General features: G+C 44.4%; 1 protein-coding gene across 2 annotated transcripts in view; it reads right to left on the bottom strand.

The window, feature by feature from the left end:
• The window catches only part of LOC119175759 (myosin light chain kinase, smooth muscle), a 126,196-nt gene that overhangs the window by 68,284 nt on the left and 33,934 nt on the right, over nt 1–23,978 (bottom strand). For both annotated transcript variants that reach the window (XM_075876121.1, XM_037426718.2), the window contains one exon: nt 11–355. In XM_075876121.1, the coding sequence (XP_075732236.1) occupies nt 11–355 (345 nt within the window). The remainder of the gene's footprint in view (nt 1–10; nt 356–23,978) is intronic.

Genomic DNA, 23,978 nt, shown 5'->3' with positions numbered 1-23,978 from the left:
GTGTCCTCACCTTCGTCCAGCTCCTCATCGCCTTCTGCTCCGGGCAGTCCGTCGGGCGGCATAGGCACAACGGGCGGCGACTCGGCGCTCGCCATGCTCAGACCGCGCGCGTTCTGCGCGCGCACGACAAACACGTACGCGGTGGCCGGCGGCAGGTCGTCGAGCCGGCAGCAGGTGCTAAGCACCGCGGCTACGCGGCTCCAGGCGCGGGGCTCCGCCGCCTCCGGAGACGCGTCCACCAGGTAGCGCTGGATGCGACAGCCGCCGTCGAACGGCGAGCACGACCAAGTCACCTCGATCGCGCCGCCTGGAAGAGCGACCGCTCGCGGGGCCTCAGCCGGTGGGTCAGGGGGACCTGCGCAGAGGACAGAAGCGTGAGGACGCTCGATGGTGGGGTATTTAGAGATAAGGCGATCCCGTTACATGCACGGGTTAGAGATTGAGTGGCTCACTGCCAACAACGAAGAAACCTGACTCCTATCACCCGGAAGTTTTACCGCAGGTGTACCTAGAAATTCATTACTTCAGTAAATAAGTTACTTTGCTTATCCTGATCTATTGTCGAGAGTTTAGAAATCAGCGCTGAAATAAACTTAGCCCTTTACGTAACGAGGAGCTGTGGGATGATGCTCTCCTCGATGGACCTCCCGAGGTCCTCCGAGCTCTGATACAGCGGGCCCGGCTCGTCGCTGGAGTCGTCCTAGGGACCCCGGACTAGGGGTTCCTCCCTTGCCCTCCTTCTCCATGCTTTTGTTCTCCATGCTTCTCTCTCTAGGCAGCTTTAAATTGCAGTGGACATTGTTGACAATTTGATTAGTATATCAAAGGTTGCCGAAGTAGGTGGAGGCGCACAAACACGTAGTTGATGCCATGAAGAATATATATGATCTCGAAACCAAACGCCACGAATAATGGTCCCTGCTTCAACTTTTCTCTCTGTTTTTGGGTCCATAACCCTGACAACCCTCAAGGCAAAGCAGATTGCCAAATCAGCACGAAAGAGCTGCATGTGGGTGAAGCTAGCGTAACAGCGTAGGCGCTGTTCATCTATTTAGTTAGTGTGCGTGAATAAAATGTTGAGAACAAAATAATCCTTGCGAGAAAACTATCCAGAAAAGTATCCATGCAAGGAAACACATTCGTAACGTCCTCTCGCTTTGAGTAATCGTTTATTCACCCTTAAATGCCCATGCAAATCATAACATGAAGGGGGATAATATCAGGGACATGTCATCACACAAATGCAATGTTTGAATAGCAAGTAAGAAGCAAAGTAATTACACAGCAGATTTACAAAAAAAGGCTGAAAAAATTGGAATAGTGTAACTAATAAACATTCTAGGTAGTAGGACGCGAACACCAATGAATACCTTAAAGAGAACAAAAACTTTATTGTTGAGGAGAAGCTAATTGACGAGCTGAATGGCGGGAGAGGCGACTAAAAAGAGGAGACAACAACACTTTGAATTTGTCTGGGTCACACTCCTGAACAACAAGTTCAGGAAGACTGTTCCAGTGTTAAATTGCTGAAGGCTGGAATGACTTGTTAAAGCTCGAGTTTGATATGTGCAGTTTTTCTGCGATCAGCTAAAGGTGTAAGCTAAAGAGATGATTTGATCTGAGTGACGCTTGCATATTTACTGTACTGAGATGACATGAACCAGGTGGCACAATTCTGAGCTGACTTAAGGAAGAGATGCGGTAATCTTTATGGGGGCTCCAAATGGCGGAAGGAAATTCTACCTTTGTCCTTACGAACGTTCCATACGCAAGTTTTTTGATGGAGGGAGGGGAGGGACGCAGAGATCGTTTGAGGAATCCAAGGATGCTGGACGCGTCTGCTCAAGTTTGATGATGTGATCTGACTAGGTCAGGGTACTGTTTATGAGGACACCCAGGTAGTAGTGGTTAATCCTCTTGATATATCACAATGAAGTTTAAGGCGTACTGAAAAAAAAGGTAGGGTTCTTCGCGAGAAATGAGGTGTTTGGTTCCATGAGCCAGCGCGAGCACCATGCTTCAATGATGTCAAGGTCTTGCTGCAGTGATGATTGATCCGTACTCTTGATTATCCTGCGATACACAACAGTCGTCAGCGAAAATACGGATAGACGGGGTAATTCCAAATGGCAAGTCGTTGATGAATATTAGCAACAAAAGAAGGCCAAGGACAGATCCTTGAGGAACCGCGCACAGCACATATGGTTTGGGGAAAGAATCCCCGCCAATGGAAGCTGTCGAAAAATTAACCATGACAGTGTAAGTGGGCCTTGATTTAGTGTGCAGAGAATTGTGAGACGACGGTGGGCTACGTGTTCGTACGTTTGAGGAGTCGATAAAGATGGTATCAGCCTGATAAGATGAATAGAAAAGTAAGTGCAGGTCGGTTGTGAATTTGGAATCGAATCCCGGCTGCGGCGGCTGCATTTCCGATGGAGGCGGAATTGTTGTAGGCCCGTGTGCTCAGATTTGGGTGAACGTTAAAGAATCCCAGGTGGTCGAAATTTCAAGAGCCCTCCACTACGGCGTCACTCATAATTATATCGCGGTTTTGGGACGTTAAATCCCACATATAAATCAATCAGTTGTGAATTCTGTCAACTGCGTTTCAAATGATACGCCGGGGCGAAAACCGTGCTGCTTGCTGTAAAAGAAAGAGTTATCTTCAAGATGAAGGGTGATGTGAGCAAATATGTGCTCTTTTACTTTGCATGATAGGCCTGTCAGTGATATGGGGTGGTAAATGGGTGGGTCGGAGTGGTTACCTTTTTTGATTACCGGCGTGCCTTTTGTCATCTTCCAGTTCCCAGGAATTTGGCCCTCTAAGAGTGACTGGGTGAAAATAATGAGCAAAAAGTTTCTCGAGGCATCTTTCGTAGTTTGTAGATATTTATATGGTATGTTCACGTGTCCTAGAGCACTTGACGCTTTTAAGTTGTCGATGAGTTTAGAAATTACCTGAGCTGATATAACGATCAGCGCCATACCGCTGAAACATTGACGGGGGAGTTATGGTTCATTATGGGAGAACTCAAGGGCAAAAACAGAAGAAAATAAGAGTTCATAACGCTTGCTCTCTAAGCCATTGGCACGTCAGCGCCACCTGGGAAGATGAGCGTGATATTGTGGGACCGGTTTTTAGGTTTCAGTAGTTTCTAGTGTTTTTTTTTGTTTTGGATTACACTGGATATTATGCATATTAGTATCATTGATTGATATGTGGGGTTTAACATCTCAAAACCACCATATGCTTATGAAAGACGCCGTAGTAGAGGGCTCCTCAAATTTCGACCACCTAAGGTTCTTTAACCTGCACCCATGTCTGAGCAAACGGGCCTACAGCATTTTTGCCTCCATCGAAAGTGCAGCTGCAGCAGCCGGGATTCGATCCCGCGACCTGCGGGTCAGCAGCCGAGTACCTTAGCCACTATAGACCACCACGGCGGGGCACTTCGTCGAGTGGGCAGATGAACAGTTTGAACCAGGTTCAAGCGCAGAGTGAGCTGGAGGAAATCGCTAGAAAGTCTAGAAGATGCTTTCAGTTTTGTGTAGTCAATATCAAGAAAGCTTAAGTCACCGCAAAGAAGGAATTTGGCATTGGGAAACCGCGAGGTGAGGTGACTGAGTGCCGAGTGAAGGTCGTCAGTGAAAGATGGATCGCCGTCAGGGGGACGGTAACATGCAATGAGGAAGACCGTATAGCCGGTTATAAATGACAACTTCATGAAAACAATTTATTGAGTGCTCTAGACGACAATCTGGCATGAGGTGAAACAGGACCGGATAAATATCAGCACACCACCTCTGTTACTTGTGCTCCTACCCACCTCTATATAGAGAAGCTGGACGCGTCATGTAAAAGTTCGTGGTTGTAGATGTGCAGAACTAAGCCATGATTCTGTGAAGATTTGCGATCTCACTGTGATTATCAGAAAGGAAACCCTCAATGACATTTTTTTGGCAAAAACTGCGAATGTTGTAAAGAACAACAAATAAGCGATAATGGTTTGTCTTTGCAGGCACAGGGAAATCATTAAAAACGTTCGGGAAAAGGAAGCGTGTAGGAGGATTCGAGTTTAATTCGAGCATCAGTATCTGAATCGTAAATACATAGCTTGTTTCTAACAATGAGCTTGTAAAACCTGATTTTGAAAGATAAGCTCCTCTCTTGCACGTATTGCTAGAGCTTATACGCTTGGCTATAGGCGCACACGTGCGGAATAATCTTCGCGTACAGTCAAGGAAGTGTTCTTGATCTGCGAGATATTGCAGCAGATTTATCCTTGAAGTACGAGAATTTCCCAGTAATGGGCCAGCTTTTGTCAGCATGGAAGCGGCCCAGCCTTTGGGCACGCTCGGTATTTTTAGAGTATAGTGTTACGCCAAGTTTTGTTTTTTTTCCCAGCGAAAGGAAAGAACCTTAGACTCGATCGGACCGCTCCGAGGTTTCACCGTCAGCGTCAGGAAGTCGCAATCGAAACACACTTGATGAGCTATTCTATACTCGGAGGCAGATGATGAGCGAACCTATATACTACAACACCCATGGTTAGACTATGGTACAAGTATTTGTTGCCGTGACTTGGTAACGGCAGCGACGATAGCTATGCTATCACTGCTATGTATACACTGACTGGATCCGTTACAACTTTGGAGAGAGATTCTTGACGAAAAGTAGTTCTATACATAAAAAGTTGTAGAGTGACGTCACCTCATTTCGGGGGTGGGGACGTATGGTGAAGGGCATAGACCATTTATTGCGCATAGTCTTGAACTTTGTAATTATTATGGGCGGAGTGCTCGAAGCCCGCTTCACCGTTGCCGCAGGCCGGCCTGGTATTGCTTTATCTCTGGGGCCGTCCCTCGCTCGTCTCTTTTGTTTTATTGATGTACGCATATAAACATACTTGGGGCCATAGGTATATACAGCTTACCTGGAAAAACTAAGCCTAAATGCAACGGCGAAGAAACTCCCTGTAGTTGTGTGGCTTCCTGTATACAAATGTTACCTATATAGCAACAGCCTCTTTTAGAATGTATAACGTTGCGCCTGAAAGACGCGGTATAGAAGGAGGAACGATAAAACACGCTGGACTTAAAACTTGTTTCGTTCATCCTTCTGTTTGAGTCTTTTTCAAGCGCAACGCCATACATTATAATCACATACCAACAAGCTAAAATAGCAGCCTTAGTGGTATACCTTTTAGTCTGCATCGGTGGGCCATTTCGCGATTTTCGATTCCTTCCGAATACTCGCTGGCACGGTGCTGCGGTATGCAGACCTTAAATTTTCGCTCACATATATAATCAAGCGGCAAACTAAAGAGAGAAAGTAATTACAACAGCTCCCTCACGTGCAGTGTGCCTCGACGGATGGGGCTGATTCTCATTTCGTAAAGCTAATGTAAAAGTAGTATCGGGTTACCAAAGATGACTTAACTAAAAACTGCATAGCTTGACGAGAAGTACCAGATACATTAAAATGAAAAACATTGCTCAATTTCTTACATTCTCATAACTGACAGGGAAGGACGATACATAACTGGCAAGAATATAATACCGAAGCTTTCCTTAAATCTCGTCAACGAATGAACATAAAATTGTCAAGCACTAATAAAAACTTTGGCTAGAGGCTTATGTAGTGTGGCTTGTGTTTCACTACAGCATGGCATTTATTTTTTACAGCCTTCTTCCCATGCACCCTGTAGAATAGTGGGGATTCACGTATACAGCATTTCTGTTGACAAGTGGCGGAATGTTGCCTAACGAAAAATGGTAAGAAATGTTTGGCACTCCCTTGCAAAGCGGGAGGCACTATCTGCGTCAGCAAGCAGAAACAACAACAACAACAACAACAACAACAACAACAACAACAACAACAACAACAACAACAACAACAACAACAACAACAACAACAACAACAACAACAACAACAACAACAACAACAATATCTGGGGTTTCACGTGAGAAAAGCACATTAGGCACGTCGTAGTGAAAGGGATGCAGAAATTATGACCATCGGGTGACCTTTACCGCGCTTTACCGCGCTTTTTTTTTTGGGGGGGGGGGGACGTTAAACCCCACAAATCAATCAATCAACCTTTACCGCGCTCTGACATCCCATAGCACACGGGACTCTGCCATTTTCCCTCCATCGAAATGGGACCGGCGCGCCCAGGAGCGAACCTGTTGCGTTAGCTAGCCGGTGCATTCACGAGCGACCGTGCATGACGCCATATGAAGCTGCAGCAACGACTTGGAAACAAAGTCAAATTGTGAGGTTCATCATGCCGAAACTGCGTTGGAACAGGTATTGCAGTACACAACAATGCATTAAAAAATAATAAGAAATTGTTAAATCACTAGAGTATAAAGTTGGGCATGTTGGTAAGACATACTTAATCGACGTAGCGCGTTTTGAAACATAGAACAAGGGAAGGGACAGAAGGGCTGCCTTCTGTCCCTTCTCTTGTCCTATGTTTCAAAACGCGCTACGTCGATTAAGTATGTTAAATCACGTGGACACAGTCAAGCGGAATGAGCTTTTTTTTTTGTTTACCTCCGATTCATCATAATGCAACCTACACGGCCAGGATTCTAACCTGCGACCTTGTGATCATCAGCGCACCATGACAGGGCCACCGCAGCGAGGAACAAGCTGCAATATCAATGTTCGTCTGAATTCAAACTTTTCACGGGGGCTCAATTCCGTAAGATACCTAGTTTGGTCACTTGGAATCTTTGAGGCACAACGCACGCAAAATTCAACATTGGAGCCATCCGTTTTTTATGCCTATATCCAGGCTTCACGCTGACTCAACGCAGCTGCAAACAAAGGTTGAATGCCAGAAAGTATAGTGGATGATCTGAGTTGGCGTGTAACTTTCTTGTGAAAAAGAATGCCTACTGAGGCGTTGTAGCCTAGTTGGGTGCAATGTCAGATCATCACTGTAGTCACCGTGACGATAGCGATGACAGCGCCATGCGCAAAACAGCCAGGATCGCGCAACTGAAGAGAAGAGAAAAAAGAAGGGTTCGTGGTTCATATAACCAATTCTATTCTTAGCGATTATCAGGTTCATTTATCAGTAAAGACAGTCATTGCGACGGATGCTTCGCGAAGTGAAGAAAAATGTAGAACTGGGATCTTCGCTCTTTCTTTAGATTGGCCTGTTTCTCAATGAGTCCAACATTTTGTACCCTTTTTTGTAGCAGATTATTTTCGAGATAATTTTAGCTCTCCGAAAATTAACAGTATTAACTAGTTCAGTTATAATATTAACTGATTCACTGTCGGTGTGTTCTTCTCTCACTGCAAATGAGAACTGACAAGTGTTGAGTGTTTTCAAATTATTAGTTCAACTACATATACTTTGGGTTAAATTGGTTTGGGAACCAGGACATCAGGGACTTTTTCTCAATGAAATGGCGGATGCGTTAGCTAACCCATCGTTAAATGGCCGGGTTATTCACTTTTTACCAGCATATAATGCATTATAGGGGCTAGACTTAGGAGGAAAATGGTGTTAAAAGAATTTTTCCTACCATCCATAGTAAACACAGTAGAATTTGAACACTTAAATCATAGTTGGAACCGTAAAATACGTTGCACGCTCGCAGTTGAAGTGTTAACGACTATAGGCTGCGGTGTCAAACTCGTCATCTCCATTTTTATCTACACAGAGCTGGTCTGGCTGCTTCCCTTAATTGGCTTACCCTAATTGTTGGTTTTGTGGAGTCCATGAGACAACAGACCATTATCTAATATCTCGTAAAAAATACGCCACATTGCGCAAAATTACATTAGGTGTCGCCTTCCGTCTCATAAGATTGGAGTTAAACACTCCTAATGTACTTTGCAGGTTTTCTCCCTAGAATTCAGTGACGGGAAAGTTGCCGATGCATTGCAGGAGTTCATTAAATGTTCAAAGAAATTTAGACTGTAGAACCAGCGCCTCCTTTATTTCTTTCGAAGCCAGTGCAAACGCGCGCTTCTCAACCAGAGCCGTTCGTCCACCTTAGTGCAGGTAGTAGTCGAGATGCGGCGCCACATGAAGGGTAACGCTAAAGCCCGCGGTTGAACGCTTTCCCCCGACGATGCGATAGACGTGCTTCTCACTCCAATATCATATACACGTCTGTCAGATTTGTCCCTTCGGGCTCCTTCTTTGTGGCTCGAAGCAGTGCCGCCGCTGCATCACAGTGCTCTTAAAGTCAGCGCATGAAGTAGCGTTGCAGGGACGCTTTCCCATTGGTTGCCCGCATAGCGCCACGAACGGCGACACACTATTTCAAAACACCGTACTCGCTTACAGAGCCAGCGTGACCGCCAACATTGTGATCACGAGGAATACAAGACGCCGCCCCACGGATATGTGCACAACTGAACAAAAAATTACTTTCTATTATGCGAGTCACTGCATGAGATGCTTTCTTCCCCATGACCGCAAAGCCCACGCGCGAAGGCTAGGTGATTGGCGAGAGCAGGGAAGGGCTAGAGGAGAGTGTGGTGAACGGCTGGATCAGGCATATCTGGCTGACATTGATGAAATAGAGGAGGCGCTGGTAGCACCAATTATTACTCCTAAATTACTGTTCAAAAATTGCTTTAATTTATTTATTTGTTGTTACTAAAATTATCTGCTTCATTTTCTGTACCTGTAATTCTATTCATCAATTTCTAATACTTAGTTTTTTTCGTGATCCCCTCATTATTTTAAAAGCCGTAAGCTATCAAAATAAAGTATTTCGTTAGAACTGCCCGGTACTTGGCTGATCCCCCCACGTGGGTGTGTGCCACAGTTTCCAGGCTCTTCTTCTTGGCCAATCCCCCTGAGTGGGCATAAGCCATGGTTCAGACATCATCATCATCATCATCATCATCATCATCATCATCACGGAGCCACGTGCAGCCGGCTTCAATCGCCATCAGGGCTTTGGCCTCCGTGCCCAGGGCACTCGCTTCGGTCTAGCGTGACCTGGACGCAACCTAAACGTCATGGTGTGACACAAAGTCATCAAGCTCGAGCCAGCAAGGCACACGACAAGGCGTGTTCGCACCATGGAAGCTACCACGACAAACTCGACGCCACGTGCCCGGTGCTATACGGTCATCGCAACGATGATGTCACTTTGGCCGTCGTCCAGAACTCGTTCGAGTGAACCACGTTGAAGAAAAGAATTCCACGAGAGACAAACTTTTTACTGTATACTTTTTATCTCTCTAACTGAATGATCATGATGTTAACTCGTGTGTCATTCTATCCTTGTCCGATAGAAAGAACGTCATCGTGCATATCAGGATGTCTTGAGTGCGTCCAATCACCTGGATACATTGAGTACCCCCTCAGTTACTGACCACAATGCATCAAGTCTGCGTGCCGGCATCGGGAAAAGCCAGCGCTCATGAATAGATATGGAGCGTAAGAGCGGGATATTATGCATGGTTTCAGAGAATATGTCGAGCCATAGCCAGGAGCCAAGGTTCGAAAAGCAGTGCTACACAAAGCATTTAAGATTAAACATTTAAGCCATAAGTCTTTCAATGAAACGATAACTAATACCTCAGTCTCAGTAGTATATACCTTGCAGCTTAGTGGAAGCTGCTAAGCTTGTGAGCCAATAGGAAAGGCCCTCATGGCGTGTTGACCCGCATCGCGTGATCTGCATGTAGTTTTTTTTTTTGGCGTTTACTCGTTTATTTTGTCAGGACTTGCTTCCTGTCACTAATACTACAAGCAAAAGCTTTCTTGGGAACAGCAGCTCGCCATTTCTTTGATTTTCAGTACCCCACTTGTACAGGGCGCGTTCGCTGGCGTTTGTGGCGAACGCAGTTTTTTTTTCTATACGAGCGCTAGTACTACATAGCGGTGTACCCATTTATTTTAGAAGTATCAAACTCATTAAGTGCTACTAACCTTGCTGCTTCAAAAAATACTGGATATTTGACCTGTAGCGCTCCGGATATTCAGTTGACGGCCTTTCAGCGGTCATCACGTATACCGTCCTTCAGTGGAATAGGAAATTACTGATAAAAAAAACATTATAGGCATACATGCCAGGATGTTACGCATCGTCAATGCATCACTGGCGCTAATGTAGTATTAATATCATATGCTCAGTTGATATAACACTACCTTCACAGCTAGGTACCACCTGGATTGTTCTAGCAGCATTAAAACAAACGAGCGATCTCAATAACAGCGAGAAAAGACACCTGGTGCTTTTGCATGCATCAACATCATACGACACAAAGATGGCAGATTATACCGCCTATTTCTTGCTGTCTGGCCAGAGAGCTAGTGAAAACACGAATTTGGATGAAGGGAACGGCCTGGGCTGTATGGGGGCTGCCATGTCGCTGTACGTCATCGCATCCATGGCTATTGCGGCGGCCAGCCAGTAATCGCGGCAATAATTAAGAGAATGCGAAATGCACGCGCGGAGGGCTTGACGTACCATGTATCGCCGTAAAACTAAAATTCTTGTATCTTAATAGTGAAACAGTTACGCCAAGAACTAATTTATATACTGTGCAAGAAAAGTTGGCAGATCCCACGTACAGTGGGAATCGATGATATTCGAAGCACCAATGAGGACGGTTGATATGTCACTTTAACATCAACAAAACTTTAAGAGGCGGACGTAAATATCGCCGTAAATTACTTCCTTGTCACGATCATCATATTTGGACGTCTCATTTACCTTCGTCACCTGTTCACGTCACGCGATACCAAATTTGGTATATGTTGAGCTAGCGAAACGGCGGCGAGCGCTCTATGAGCGTAGCACTAGTCGTGTTGTACATGGCACGCGTATCATGAATATTATGTTTGAACGTGTTATTTACCTTCGCTGTCCGTTCGCGCCACGTGATACCCAACTTTGTATATGTGAAGCTAACTAAACAGTCACGAGCGCATCATGAGCGACGCATGTTGTCATGTTGTTACATGACACGCATCTCATGACTATCATGCTTGCACCAGTCACATACGTTCGTCATCCATTCACGTCCCATTGATTGATAGATATGTGGGGTTTAACGTCCCAAAACCACCATATGATTATGAGAGACGCCGTAGTGGAGGGCTCCGGAAATTTAGACCACCTGGGGTTCTTTAACGTGCACCCAAATCTGAGCACAAGGGCCTACAACATTTCCGCCTCCATCGGAAATGCAGCCGCCGCAGCAGCAGAGATTTGATCCCGCGACCTGCGGGTCAGCAGCCGAGTACCTTAGCCACTAGACCACCACGGCGGGGCATCCATTCACGTCCCGTAATACCAGATTGGGTATATGTGAAGCTAGCGAAACGACTGCGGTTGCTTCGTGAATTTGGCATGTAGTCATGCTGTTAAATGGCACGCATGTCAAGATAATCATGTTTGGACTTGTTATTTACCTTCTTCATTCATACATGTCACGTAATAACGTAATACCAAATTTGGCATATGTGAAGCTAGTGAAACGGCCGCGAGCGCATGATAAGCGTGGCGTGTAGTCATGACTAATGACTTGCATGGCATGCATGTCATAATTTTCACGTTAGAGTCTGTGACTTGTGTTCGCCATGCAGTCATATCATACCATACAAGTTTTGCAACATGCTATGTGAACGAAACCCCTGCAAGAGCAGCAATACCATGAAATGTAAATCATAAACCATAACATTTATGACATACGTGTCATGATAGTCATGTTAAGACTAGTCAATTATGCTCGTCATAAAGTCATGTTATGCCATACCAAATTTAGTATCGGTACCATCAACGAAACGGCCAGGAGAGCTAAATGTCGTAGGCGTAAGATTAGATAGATATAGATAGATAGATATAGATATAGATAGATAGATATAGATATAGATAGAGATATAGATATAGATAGATATAGATATAGATAGATATAGATAGATAGATATAGATAGATAGATAGATAGATAGATATAGATAGATAGATAGATATAGATAGATAGATAGATATAGATAGATAGATAGATATATAGATATATATATAGATATATAGATATATAGATAGATAGATAGATAGATAGATAGATAGATAGATAGATAGATAGATATAGATAGATAGATAGATAGATAGATAGATAGATAGATAGATAGATAGATAGATAGATAGATAGATTCGCTCAAAGTCACCAAGTTCGCTAAGAAATGCTTCGCATTTGATACTGCCCGTGTACTCCTCGCCGTTTCGACAGTGCTACAAGCTATAGCTGTGAAACACTTGCTGTACAAAAGCAAGCATTGTCTTTCACGCCCTAGCCGATTCTTCAGCAGGCGTTTTCAGCCGGCTTTTCTTAATCTGAAACAGAAGCACTGAATGGAAACAAAGCATCAAATTAAGTGTTTGACCTACCTCGAGTTATTACACCATCTCAAAGTCGGGCGAAGTTTCACGATTGTAGGTGAAAATTTTCAAAATATGAAGTTTTTTTCGAGTGATTACCCGAGCAACATCAGTAGGATGTCCATATTGTAGTGTAACACAAAGCTGTGCTCAAACAAAAGTAATTAGGTAGTCTAGCTTCAGTATGTAGACTACGCTACGCCCCATGAATGAAGCTTCTTTGGGAAAAAAGACCCCCGATAGAATGGCACATGCTTCGACCCAATCAGTCACATTGTTGTTAAGTTACCTCTTCTTCAGTAGAGTAAGCGTTCCAGAATCGAAACGGAATTTCAACAGACATCCGTCTCCATGTTCCTGACACGCTTACAAAATGCGCAGGAATTGTAATTACAACGACCAAGCCATTTGTGACTTTTTTTTGTTCTCATATTCCCTTTGTCGCAGGCAATAACGAAAAATGTGTCACAGTGCATCGTCCCTTGGCTTTCTCTTCAAACACGTCGTGTCACGGATAGTACGGAGCCAATTGGTGCGAGCTCTACAGTCCTACTTCGCATTGACATCTTCTCACATTTTCTTTTTGAGAGACATCACGGGCACTTTAAATCATATCTGAAGAATCACTGTACAAATAATTCACTTACGAAACAAGAACAGTAATTGATTATTGTAGCTTTTTGGATTAACACAACGTTTGCATCCTATCGCTTACAATGATAATTATAGACAATTTGGTATAAGGATACAGACCTGCTTATTGTGACGGGATAAAAGTATAAACAAGTCGTGGGTCGCAGAACATTGTGTGCGAAAAAAGAACAAAGAATAAAGTGACTGCAAATACTTAAAATGTCACACGGGGAGAAATGATTGTACACATAACCACAGTTGTACAAGAAACAAGCAATAAAATGACTGCGATGTATTTTATTGGTTGTTTTTTGTACAACCGTTTACTGCATCAATTGCGATGTTTTTTAACTGCTGTAGGAGGTTCCGATTCAGTCTGACTGAGGTACCTCCTTCTGCATGCACACGTTTTGTAACTGATTCGATGACTAAATAAAACTATTTATGATTCTGATTGACTGTTTCTTTCTGGCTTGATAATGCTCGTCGATATGAATTCCGTGTAAATCTTATTTTAGGGCGACGAGTGAACCTTTATAAAGAAGTTTCTGGCTTCGGAACAAACAACTTATTTGTTTGTTTCCTTTCCGGTGAAGTTCAGTTTGTACCCCAGGTGGCTTCTCGGTTAACATGTGCGTCGTATGTTCAACGTTCTCCTTTGAGTTGTCACATTTAAAATGATGACTTTTGCTAAGGTTATATAAAAACTGTTCTGTGCGGGTGGTCACGAACGGTAAAAAAAAAAGTTTATATGCCAGCGCACTTGCGTTCAGCACAACCTGTCTATGAAATTTAGAGCGAGGGTGTTATCGCCTGCTGTAAAGTTCGTGTCTCGTGCCGCACACGTGTCCCGCGAATAGGCCGCAGTTAGGGTTAACGACCGCTGATCAGTAGGTGGCGCTGCGCTCGCGCTGACGCAGTGCATCGAAATAGCAGAAAAGGAACACAGGCCTCTGTGGCTAGCATTTTTTTTATATCAAGGGAGCGTACGATAGCGTGGTTAAGAGGAATCGTGGGGAATACTGGACTCACTAGGCGTGGAAAATGTAGTCACTAATCTTTTAAAGGATATCTATAAAGGTAAGAAGGTAGTTGTAAAGTGGGAAAAACAGGTATCCAAGCCTGCAGAGGTCAAACGGGGGCTTAGGCAGGGGTGTCCCCTGTCACTCTTATTATTCATGATGTACCTACATGGATTAGAGGCCAAATTAGAGGGAAGTGGACTGGGCTTCCACCTCTGTTTAGTCAAACAAGGAAAACTTATTGATCAGGCACTACCAGCATTAATGTACGCAGATGATATAGTGCTAATGGCCAACAACAAGGAAGATTTGCAGAGATTGATGGACATCTGCGGTAATGAGGGAGATAGGTTAGATTTTAGATTCAGTAAGGAAAAATCAGCAGTGATGATTTTCAATGACAACGAGGGTAGTGAGCTTAGAATACAGGAGGTCACGCTAGAGATAACAGATAAATACAAATATCTGGGCGTATGGATAAGCAATGGGACCGAGTACCTGAGGGAACACGAAATATATGTGACGACTAAAGATAACAGGAATGCAGCAGTGATGAAAAATAGGGCACTGTGGAATTACAATAGGTATGATGTTGTGAGAGGAATATAGAAAGGGGTCATGGTTCCTGGGCTGACGTTCGGCAATGCGGTCTTGTGCATGAGATCAGAAGTTCAAGCAAGATTAGAAATTAAGCAACGTGGAATATGTAGGCTTGCTTTAGGAGCTCACGGGAATACACCAAATCAGGGAGTACAAGGTGATATGGGATGGACATCATTTGAGGGCAGGGAAGCTAGCAGCAAGATAAAATTTGAGAAGCGATTGAGAGAAATGGGGGAGGACTGTTGGGCTAGAAAGGTTTTCAGCTACTTGTATATGAATAATGTCAATGCAAAATGGAGGAAGCGAACCAGGAAATTGACTGGTAAATACTTAGAAAACAGCAGGTGGCCAAACCAAAAAGAACTATCGGTTAAGAAGGAAGTGAAGGAAACGGAGACTGACATGTGGAGAATGGGCATGATTAAGAAGTCCGCACTAGAGATCTATCGAACTTTTAAGCAGAAAATTGCCAAGGAAAGGATGTATGATAATACTCGGGGTAGTTCTCTACTGTTTGAGGCCAGGACGGGAGTATTGTGAACCAAGATATATCGGGCCAAATACGAAGGGGTAGACACAGTATGCAGTGCGTGTGGAGAGGAAGAAAAAACTGCCGAACACTTGATAATGTTCTATAGAGGGCTTCTCCCTATAGTTGAGGATGATGGCGCGGAGTTTTTCAAAGCACTGCGGTTTAGAGACAGTGAGGGCAAAATGGACTTTAAGCGGGTAGACCTAACTAGAAGGAGGTCATCTGATTGGTGGGTAAAGTCAAGGCACGAGTGAAAATTAAACCCTTCACTGCAAAGTACGAATCCTCAACCTCACTATTTAAGGGAAAAAATAAATCTAGTTTTTGGTTCATTAAGTTGCGTTAGCCGCCGCCCATTCTGAAGGGTACAGCCACATCCATCTATCCATTCATCCAACCTCCACTATCATCATTAGGGTTAGCGCGGTGGCGCCAGCAGTCACGCCTGGCGGCGAATTCAGGTGGCCGGAGAGAGATTGGCGAGTCTCTTTGGCGTGTGGCTGCTAGCGCGAACGGTCGCCTTCCCGCGGCGGGTCCGTGGGGACGGTGCCACGGACCGTTTCCCGTGGGCCCTCGTGGTGAGTCGAGCGTTGGCGACGCTGCTTTGGCGCTACCTAGTGTTTGTTATGTTGATTGAGTGAATTGAATACTGTACACGTTTGCTGTAGCCTGTTGATCACTAGTGGTGTATTTGATTCTGCTGACGATATCGTCGATGTAAAAGTAGTTAAATAAATGTGTTGTTTAGCTTGGTCCGACCGCATCTGCTGAGTCCGGGTGTCCCAAGAGCGGTGATCTTGTTGAAAGACCCCACAAATTCAGTAAGGAGATTAATGTCATTAAAGCGCGAGTTTCATTTTCTGCCCGACGATGTTCCTGTAATATAATCGGTAGACGAGTATTTTTAGATAGATTACAGGGACCATACTTTCTTGACGTTGTCGTCACGCTGGTCTATCAACCACGCATTTTTACTGGAAAGTCACAATGACCCAATGTATAGTGAAATACATCATGTGCTTGAGTGACCTTAAGCAAGTCATTCCAAAAACCGACAGGAATGGGCAAAATGAAAAGTTGCTAGGAAAAAATACGCTAAGAGGTGTGTGCTCGAGCCGATGTTTCTACAAGTGAATCTTGTAGAAACATCGGCTCCTGCAGAACATAGGCTCCTCTTGTAGAAACAAGGCGCCTGCAAGAAGACAAGTCCACGTGTCAAAACTTCAGCTCACACACATCCTAGCTGTTTACGGCTTTTTTTCTTAGCAAGGCATTGCGATATTTTGGGCTTTTCGCACCATTCAAAAATTCGCCCTATTTTATAAGTATTCCTCTACACCATAGGTCTCAAACGCAAAGGGCTAGGATAGTGAATAAATTAAGAGGGGGGGAGGCGTGAAAGAAGGTCTTCCCCATTTTGATATATTGGTCACTTTTAAAATAGATTTGGCGTCATGTTTCGAGAAGCATATCGATACCGACCTACGAATAAATGTACACGTCGATCCAGAAAAGACGTTATTTCGCGGTTGTGTTTCAACACAATGTGAAAGCTTGGTGTGCCTCACGAAAAAAAATGCTGAAGACAATTCATTTTTGTGTGGCTTATCCGCACTAAGCTTTGTTAATCACAATAGGCAAAAAAATAATGTGAACACTATTTAACAACGTTGCCAACAGTTAAAAATTCATAAAATAAACATGAGACGATGACTGCCATGTGCGGGCCGCAAGCCGTAAGTAGAGATGGGAAGTGCGAAAAAAAACAACATGAAAGCTCCCGAAAAAAGACTTTTTCTGTTTTCGGCACAATCGGAAAAATTGACCAACATTTTCGTGCTGTAAAGCTTACCAGAAATGAAACTTAGGCAACACGCAGCGTTGGACGTCAAACCAAAACGTCGCACATGATAGCAAAACACCAAACGACGGCTGACCACTCGCCATCGGCACCCCATAAAGTCAGCGTCAGCTTAGCTTGAGTTTATAGCATAACCTTGACGTTATAGGGTGTGGACATGCTGGGGGCGGTTTCTAATGTTGTGGTACCCGTTATTGTTTTGACTTTTCCTCGTATACTGCGACGTGTGGCGTAAGTCCGCCTACGTGTGCAGGCAGAATCTGCGATGGCTGGGTTAATTTTCAACGTGTGGATACACTCCGCGGTCGGGGAGATCGTAGGCGAGAAAAGGGGCACTCATTGTTTGTAAGCACTGCAACAGCAGCTCCACTTTTCCCAGTATATCACTAGCTTGATAGCTTCCTTCATCTTAACATGATGAAGAAAGCTACACGTAAAGCCAGTGATACTAACTCTTCGTAAGAGTTTGAACTTCAAAATTGTGTATAATTGGAAGTGCTGGTCTTGTTCCCCTGTCCTATTGAACTAACGTATTTCACGTGTTATCTTGCTACCATACCACAACGCACACTGCTTGCTTTTTTTTTTTCACGCTTCCTGGTCAATGCGCGTAGTGTATTTCGTGTGTTTTGCATTAGACTAGCATTGCCGGTTTTTTTGTGTATTCATGTAGCTATTTGTAACGAGAATTACTGCTGCTTTGCGAATCGTGGGCCGTGTTACTGATTGCGTGCGCTTGTGTGTCGTGACAATCTGTAAGCTTACTGCATTATTGCTTCCCTGTGTACCGCGGACCGTGTTACTGGTCGCGTGAAAACTTTGTGTTCAAACTCTGCACTGTACCACTTCTGCCCTGGCTGCCAAAGGGTGGCTGGCAGTATTGAATAAATAAATAAATAAAAACTTCGTCTTATTTTACCATCTTGATCAATGTTTCGCCAGTCGAAGCCACGACGCAATAGCCATTTCTGCGTTCTTCGTTATAACTGCCGTAACAATTCTCAGAAGCCACACCCACTCACAAAGAGCTAAATAATTCGCGGTGAAGCTTCTGGCTGCCTTCGATCTGCTAAATGCCTCATTCGTTTGTGAAACGAGAGAAAGCATTTAATTTCTGATGTTTATATAATAAAAGTTAGTGCTTTTGACACTTGGCAATAAATGATTACCGTGGCAATAACCTATTGCTATATGCTAAAGAAAATTGAACATTTTCCTTTTTTTCCAAAATGTCGAAAAAAAACGTGAAGCTTTTTTTTCTATTTTTCAAAATTTTCGGAAATATTGCATCTCTAGCCTTAAGTCAATGGTCGAGTGGCTGCATGGCAGGGCACCCTGGTCTACACACACAGATCTCTGCTCGAAGAAGTGGGTCGCAGTAACGCTGTCGAGAAAAAAAAAAGAAAAAGTTGACACCGCTGATCGTTATCGTTCCATGGTAACTGCTGAAAAGCGTAGCGTACGTTTTAAACAACCGAAAGATGACACTAAGATGAACTTGGTTGAAGATATACCTGTTCTGTGTATTATATATGACATGCTGTGTATACAAGCGCGCCTAACGGGTCTCACAGTGGCCAATTAAGGAAGAATGGCTGAGCCACAGCGTGGCTTCTCCTACAAACCGCATAGAAAAGCTCTCCTCTAATGGCAGCGTGGTACGGGGTGCTCTCTTCTAGTGGTTCGGAAATCGAAGCCCTTAGCGTTTTGAACTATAATAAAACTTTTTGTTTTACTTGTACATTTTTTCAACATGTTCACTGTTGTACGATTTTATTGCCCTCCCTTATTGGACTACGAGTCCGCACTATTTGATTTAAAAAAAACAAACAACAACGTGCATTCCTGCAGCAATCAAACGTACAGTATCCATCACACCAATAAGAAGAAACGTGTCATGCTTGTTGACCCCTTTTTCAGCGTTGCAGCTTGAATTCTGGGTCCGTAAGTGCAAAAAAAAAAAGATAATGAGGCATGGCGTAGTGAGGATTGACTTCTATTACCCGGAGTTCTTTAACATACACCCGAAACTAAGCACAGTGGCGTTCATGTGATGCACCTTCAATGTAATGCAGCTAGCATGACTAGGGATCCAACAGCGCTCATGGATTACAGGACACTATGAAATTCACAGCAGTTCAGCAATTAGGCAACACCAACGTGTATATCTCCAACGCACCTTGTGTATTATGTTATTCAAAAAAAAAAAAACAGCAGGAAGTTGGAGACGGAAGCTTAGAATGAAGAAATCCGTAAGCAGGGTTTGCGTGCTTGAGCCAATTTACGTTTCGAAAAGCGGGCTTGACTTCGTCGATACTAGAGCTGACTTCCTTAGCGCTAGCGTGGATATGCTTCGCACTCTATTCTCCATACCAGAGTGGACTCTGTCCATACTAACAAAGCAGAGAGGAAAGGGCAACTGTGGATACGGAGCTGTGGGTGGAATGAGGGGGGGGAGGAGAAGAAGACATAAACGAAAGGGAAAAAAGCGAGGGGTGTGGTGGATGTGGGTGTAGACGTTTCGCTGAACAATGGTAGGTTTAAATTTTCTAGGAGGAGGGGTTAACTGTCGTTGGTTTCCTTTGTGTATGTACCATATCAAATGGATTCAAGAGCCCCTTCAGAAACGTCCAAAATGATTTTGAAATGGTTCGAAAGCCCCTGCTGGCTGGAGTGTACTGATTTAATGACTAAGGTACGACACCCCATTTTTCGTCTCTTGCAGACCAGAAGTTTGAAGTACGTAAATTTTGAGATAGCCGAAGTTGTGTCCTGCAACATTAAAGTTCTGTGCCTCTGCCTTCGGTAATTTCTTTGCCGTGCCCGCACGATGACGCACTGTATTATTACGCTACGTATTTTTTTTTATTTTCACAGCCAAGCCAGCACGTCGATAGATGGCATCCGTCGTTCGGTAATGCGTTTGAAATCCTGACATGGACTCAAGCAGCACGTCTGTTTCGCCGTTGCGATCAGCCTGGTGTCAGTTATTGATAATTTACTCTCCTCTCCCCCTCCCCATGTGTAGGGTAGCAAACTGGACGCATAGTCTAGTTAACCTCTCTACTTTTCCTACATTCCTTCTCTCTCTCTCTCTCTCTCTTAAGAAGTCCGTTACTAGGAGTTAACAAATACAAACATGCGGCTATGTTCTCGTGTCTTTTCAGGTAGGAACTGTCATTACTACTCGTTCGCAAGCTGGGCACACCTTCGCTGACGTCATAAGGCACGTGTCGAAAAAGCTCTGGTGCCCGTTGGCACCATATGCTCGGTCAGAAGTTTGCACGAAAGGTGACCGCGCAAGCGTCCCTCGGCGAAATACCGCAAGCGCGCACTTTAATTCACCCTATACGAGAGGAAACTTGATGTCATGCAAACTTGATGTCGATATATTCTGTAGATAGAAGCTTGAATGAAAGCACAAAAAAAAACTGTGCTTGCAATTAGCATCACTGAACAGGGCGCCGTATTGCACAGAAGCTCGTCAGTCAGTAATTAAGTGCAGGTTGGTCCTAAGTATCCAAACAAGCATTCGCGCTCGAACATTCAGCAGCGATTTGCTGGTTTACGCGGAAAAGAGTTCCGTGCTGTGCGTTGGGCACTCGAACATGACGTACGTCGAACAGCATTAAGTACACAGACCGGAAAAAAGGAACAAGATGCTACAAGTAAACAAGTCATTAGGGAATCTGGCGCCAGATCCTATGCACGCAGTCATCAGTCAGTCAAACACAAAATGAGTGGCGATAAGCAGGGGGAGAAAAAAAAACAGATGTTGCAAAAAACGACGGCAAATCGACAGAAACCTAAACACGCCAAGGGAGAAGTGTGACACGGGTTACAGAAACCCAGTACCACGAAGACTAGGATTGATTACGGAGTTTAGAGTTAAACAAGCAAAAGCCGTCGATCATATTATGCGACTAGTCCGTCAACATTGCACCTTTATTTCTCGCTTGGACAGCATTTGCTGTACACAACTAGAGTTTTTTGAGCCATAGATGACACTGTATTGTTTTCTTTTAGGACAGCAACTACAAGCCAGAAAAAAAAAATCTTACAGAACATGTCGCCACTCCCTGTCACTTCAGCATGTTCGCGTCGAAAAAGTGTAAACACATGCCGTTTCGTGCGAGCTCTCCTAAGCACGAACGAATGCAGAAACGACATGCCCGGTTACTGGAATGTCTGTTTACGTTAAACACGCAGAGGTAGTAACATGCAGTTGCAAATAACTATTGCTCCGTTTGGACGAAGTCTTGTGTACTTCTAACGGTCAGTTCACAAGCGCAGTGCTTTCGAAATACAAGCGAATAATGATGCGTTATTGGCACTAGTGACACAATGTAGTGGTTATTCGAGTCTGCATTATCAGTTACAGTTCACTTATTTTTACTGACAACAGACTAAATAGAATATTGACACAATGATTTGCCCCCAGAAGTTGTTTGCTTCGTAAGCAGAACATATTACTAAGTTGCCATTCATGCACTGTTTTTCTCTTTCTTGCTTTTTGAAGCAGTGATAAGGTAGCAGTCCAACAAGAACAGCTGGACATTTTTTTTACCAAAGTACAAATAAAGAACGTCCAGAGGGCCATCGTCGGCAATGGCAGACTGTTTCTTCTTTCTTTTCTTCATAGCTTGTACATGCAGCCTGTGCACGCATTTACTATGTCTTAACGTTCATAGAACGAACTCCAGAGAATTTTCAGTACTGACGGAAGCAGCAGCGTGGTCTTCTCTGAGCAGCTGAAAAAATATTATTACTACCAGGCCAAGTCCCTGTGAAACTATCGGTCATGACCAGGCTGATCAAGCTGCCCGTTCAGCCCATATGACCACGACCTGTCAATACATCTCTCTAGGACCGACGCTGCTACGAAGCTCCGCATGCTTGCTCGCCAATGCTCCATGTCGCTTTGGAATGAGTCTCTTTTTACGCATGCAAGTTTACTATCGTTTGAACCCTACTTTAATCCTACGGCTTCCAATAAGGCTCCGACGAGGTGACGCTACTATTCTGTGCAGACTATGGTTATGCGGTTCGCGTACGCGAACCACATTGGGATGGCCGACATCACCTACCTGCCTACACTGCGGAGATGAAGAGACGATTCGACCCGTCCTGTGCGATTGCCCGGAATATAGCATACAAAGGCAACATCTTTCTAATACGCTCAAAAAGTTATATGACCAGCCTGTGTGAGAGGAAAGTATACTACGCCATCGTCTAGACTCAACATCGAAGGCCCTCCAAGCGCTACTGGCCTTCTTGCGAACTACTGGCTTGTCTGAACGACTATGAGTATGAGTGAATTTAGTGTGTGTCCGTGTTTCACTCGTATTTATTTTTCATCTCCCTCTCTTTCAAACCCCTATTCCCGAACCGAAGTGTAGGGTAGCATACCTAGCATCTCGTTAACCTTCCTGCCTTCCTTTTTTTCTATTTTCTCTCTCTCTCTCACTCTGTCTATACACTTTTAAAATCCTGTCTCAGCTCCGCATATACATCAAACATTAGAGATATTTGTGAGAGCTATATAGTTTTTTTTTATTTTGTCCTATAGCATCACTAAGCTTCTTTGAATGCGTCTGTTTCTTCACTTCAAACCGAGAAACAGGAAATGTTATTACACTGCTGTTAAACTATGATTACATGCAACTAAAAGCTGTTCTGAGTGTTCTCCTAGCCTGCACGCTGTATAAAGCAAGAGGCGGAACTAGGCCACTGCACGACGCAATTCTTATGTCCCGGCCCGAAAACGCCATGGTCCGGCCCGCCCGAGCCCGGGCTGGTGTTTTTAAATATGGCCCGTACCCGGCCCGGTCCCAAAAGGTTCGGGTCCGGTCCGTTTTAGCCAATCATGCCTTTAGCATAAACGAGGCACTGTACGATCTTCGGGTACTGTGAATACAAAGCCACACGCAGGATATTTTCTAGAGGGTTTCGAGAACTTCTTTCAGTGTCACAACTTTCACTGGCACTGTGTATACTTTCGGTTAATTATGCCCGTGACACTTTCGCGAAATATTTGCAGGGCAATAAATTATGCGTGGAGTTATTGGTGGCTGTCCCACGCACGCAGTGCTAACCAGAGAGCCCTATTTTTGCATTTCAAAGAACGACTACAAAATATAATGCTTCCACAGAGTGGAAAAAATCATAGAAATTGATCACTTGAGTCTACATGAATTGCATACATGCTGGTTCTGTTGAGTAAACCTATCAAGTCTTGCAAGCCTGATTTATTGCACAATGTCATGAAAAAAAAAACGAACAAAACGCGCTCTAGCTGCTTTTGGGAGAAATACACCAGGCTGGGCAGCGTTACATAAATCAAAGTTGTCGTGATCGACTTGATGGCAGGCAACTCGCCCCAACGTACACTGCGTTTTCAAGCTCAAAACAAAAAAGTTCTCTGACCCACCCTCCTTTCCCAAGTCGGCGCCACCACATATATATCAAAGCGAGCCACATCCGTCAGCGAGCGATCCGCCGTCCTCGTTGTTCCCAGGAGATGCCTATCTCGACGTCATCGTGTAACAGCCTTCAATCTTTGAAATATGTCCTAAAGCAAGACCGGGCTAAGGACTGCTTCCAAAACAACTGTTTATTAGAGCATTGAAGTGAACCAGCCGGCAGCTACTTTAGCGCTCCCCATCGAACAGGGCGCGTCGGGAGCCCGGAGCGCGATCCCCCGCTGAAACCTAACACACGAGAGTGGGTTGCTAGTCACCGATGGACGAAGGACTCTGTAAGAGCACGGGAGTGCAGCCTGGTAACTCCCTGTGGTTCGCGGTTGTGGTTGCAGGCTTGCAATTCGTGGCAGCGACAATGGAGGAGAATGAAATGTGTGGCAGAAAGGAAAAAAAAAAACGGCAACTATGCTGGGGGAAAAAGCTGGAAGACAAAAAAGAAGCCAACTTCCAACCGTGCTAGCACCCGTGAGAGAGG

This window comes from Rhipicephalus microplus, chromosome X (genome assembly GCF_043290135.1).
Source record: "Rhipicephalus microplus isolate Deutch F79 chromosome X, USDA_Rmic, whole genome shotgun sequence".
Taxonomy (NCBI): Eukaryota; Metazoa; Arthropoda; class Arachnida; order Ixodida; family Ixodidae; genus Rhipicephalus; species Rhipicephalus microplus.
Note: the sequence above shows the minus strand (reverse complement) of the source record. Positions and strands in the feature narration are given on the sequence as shown.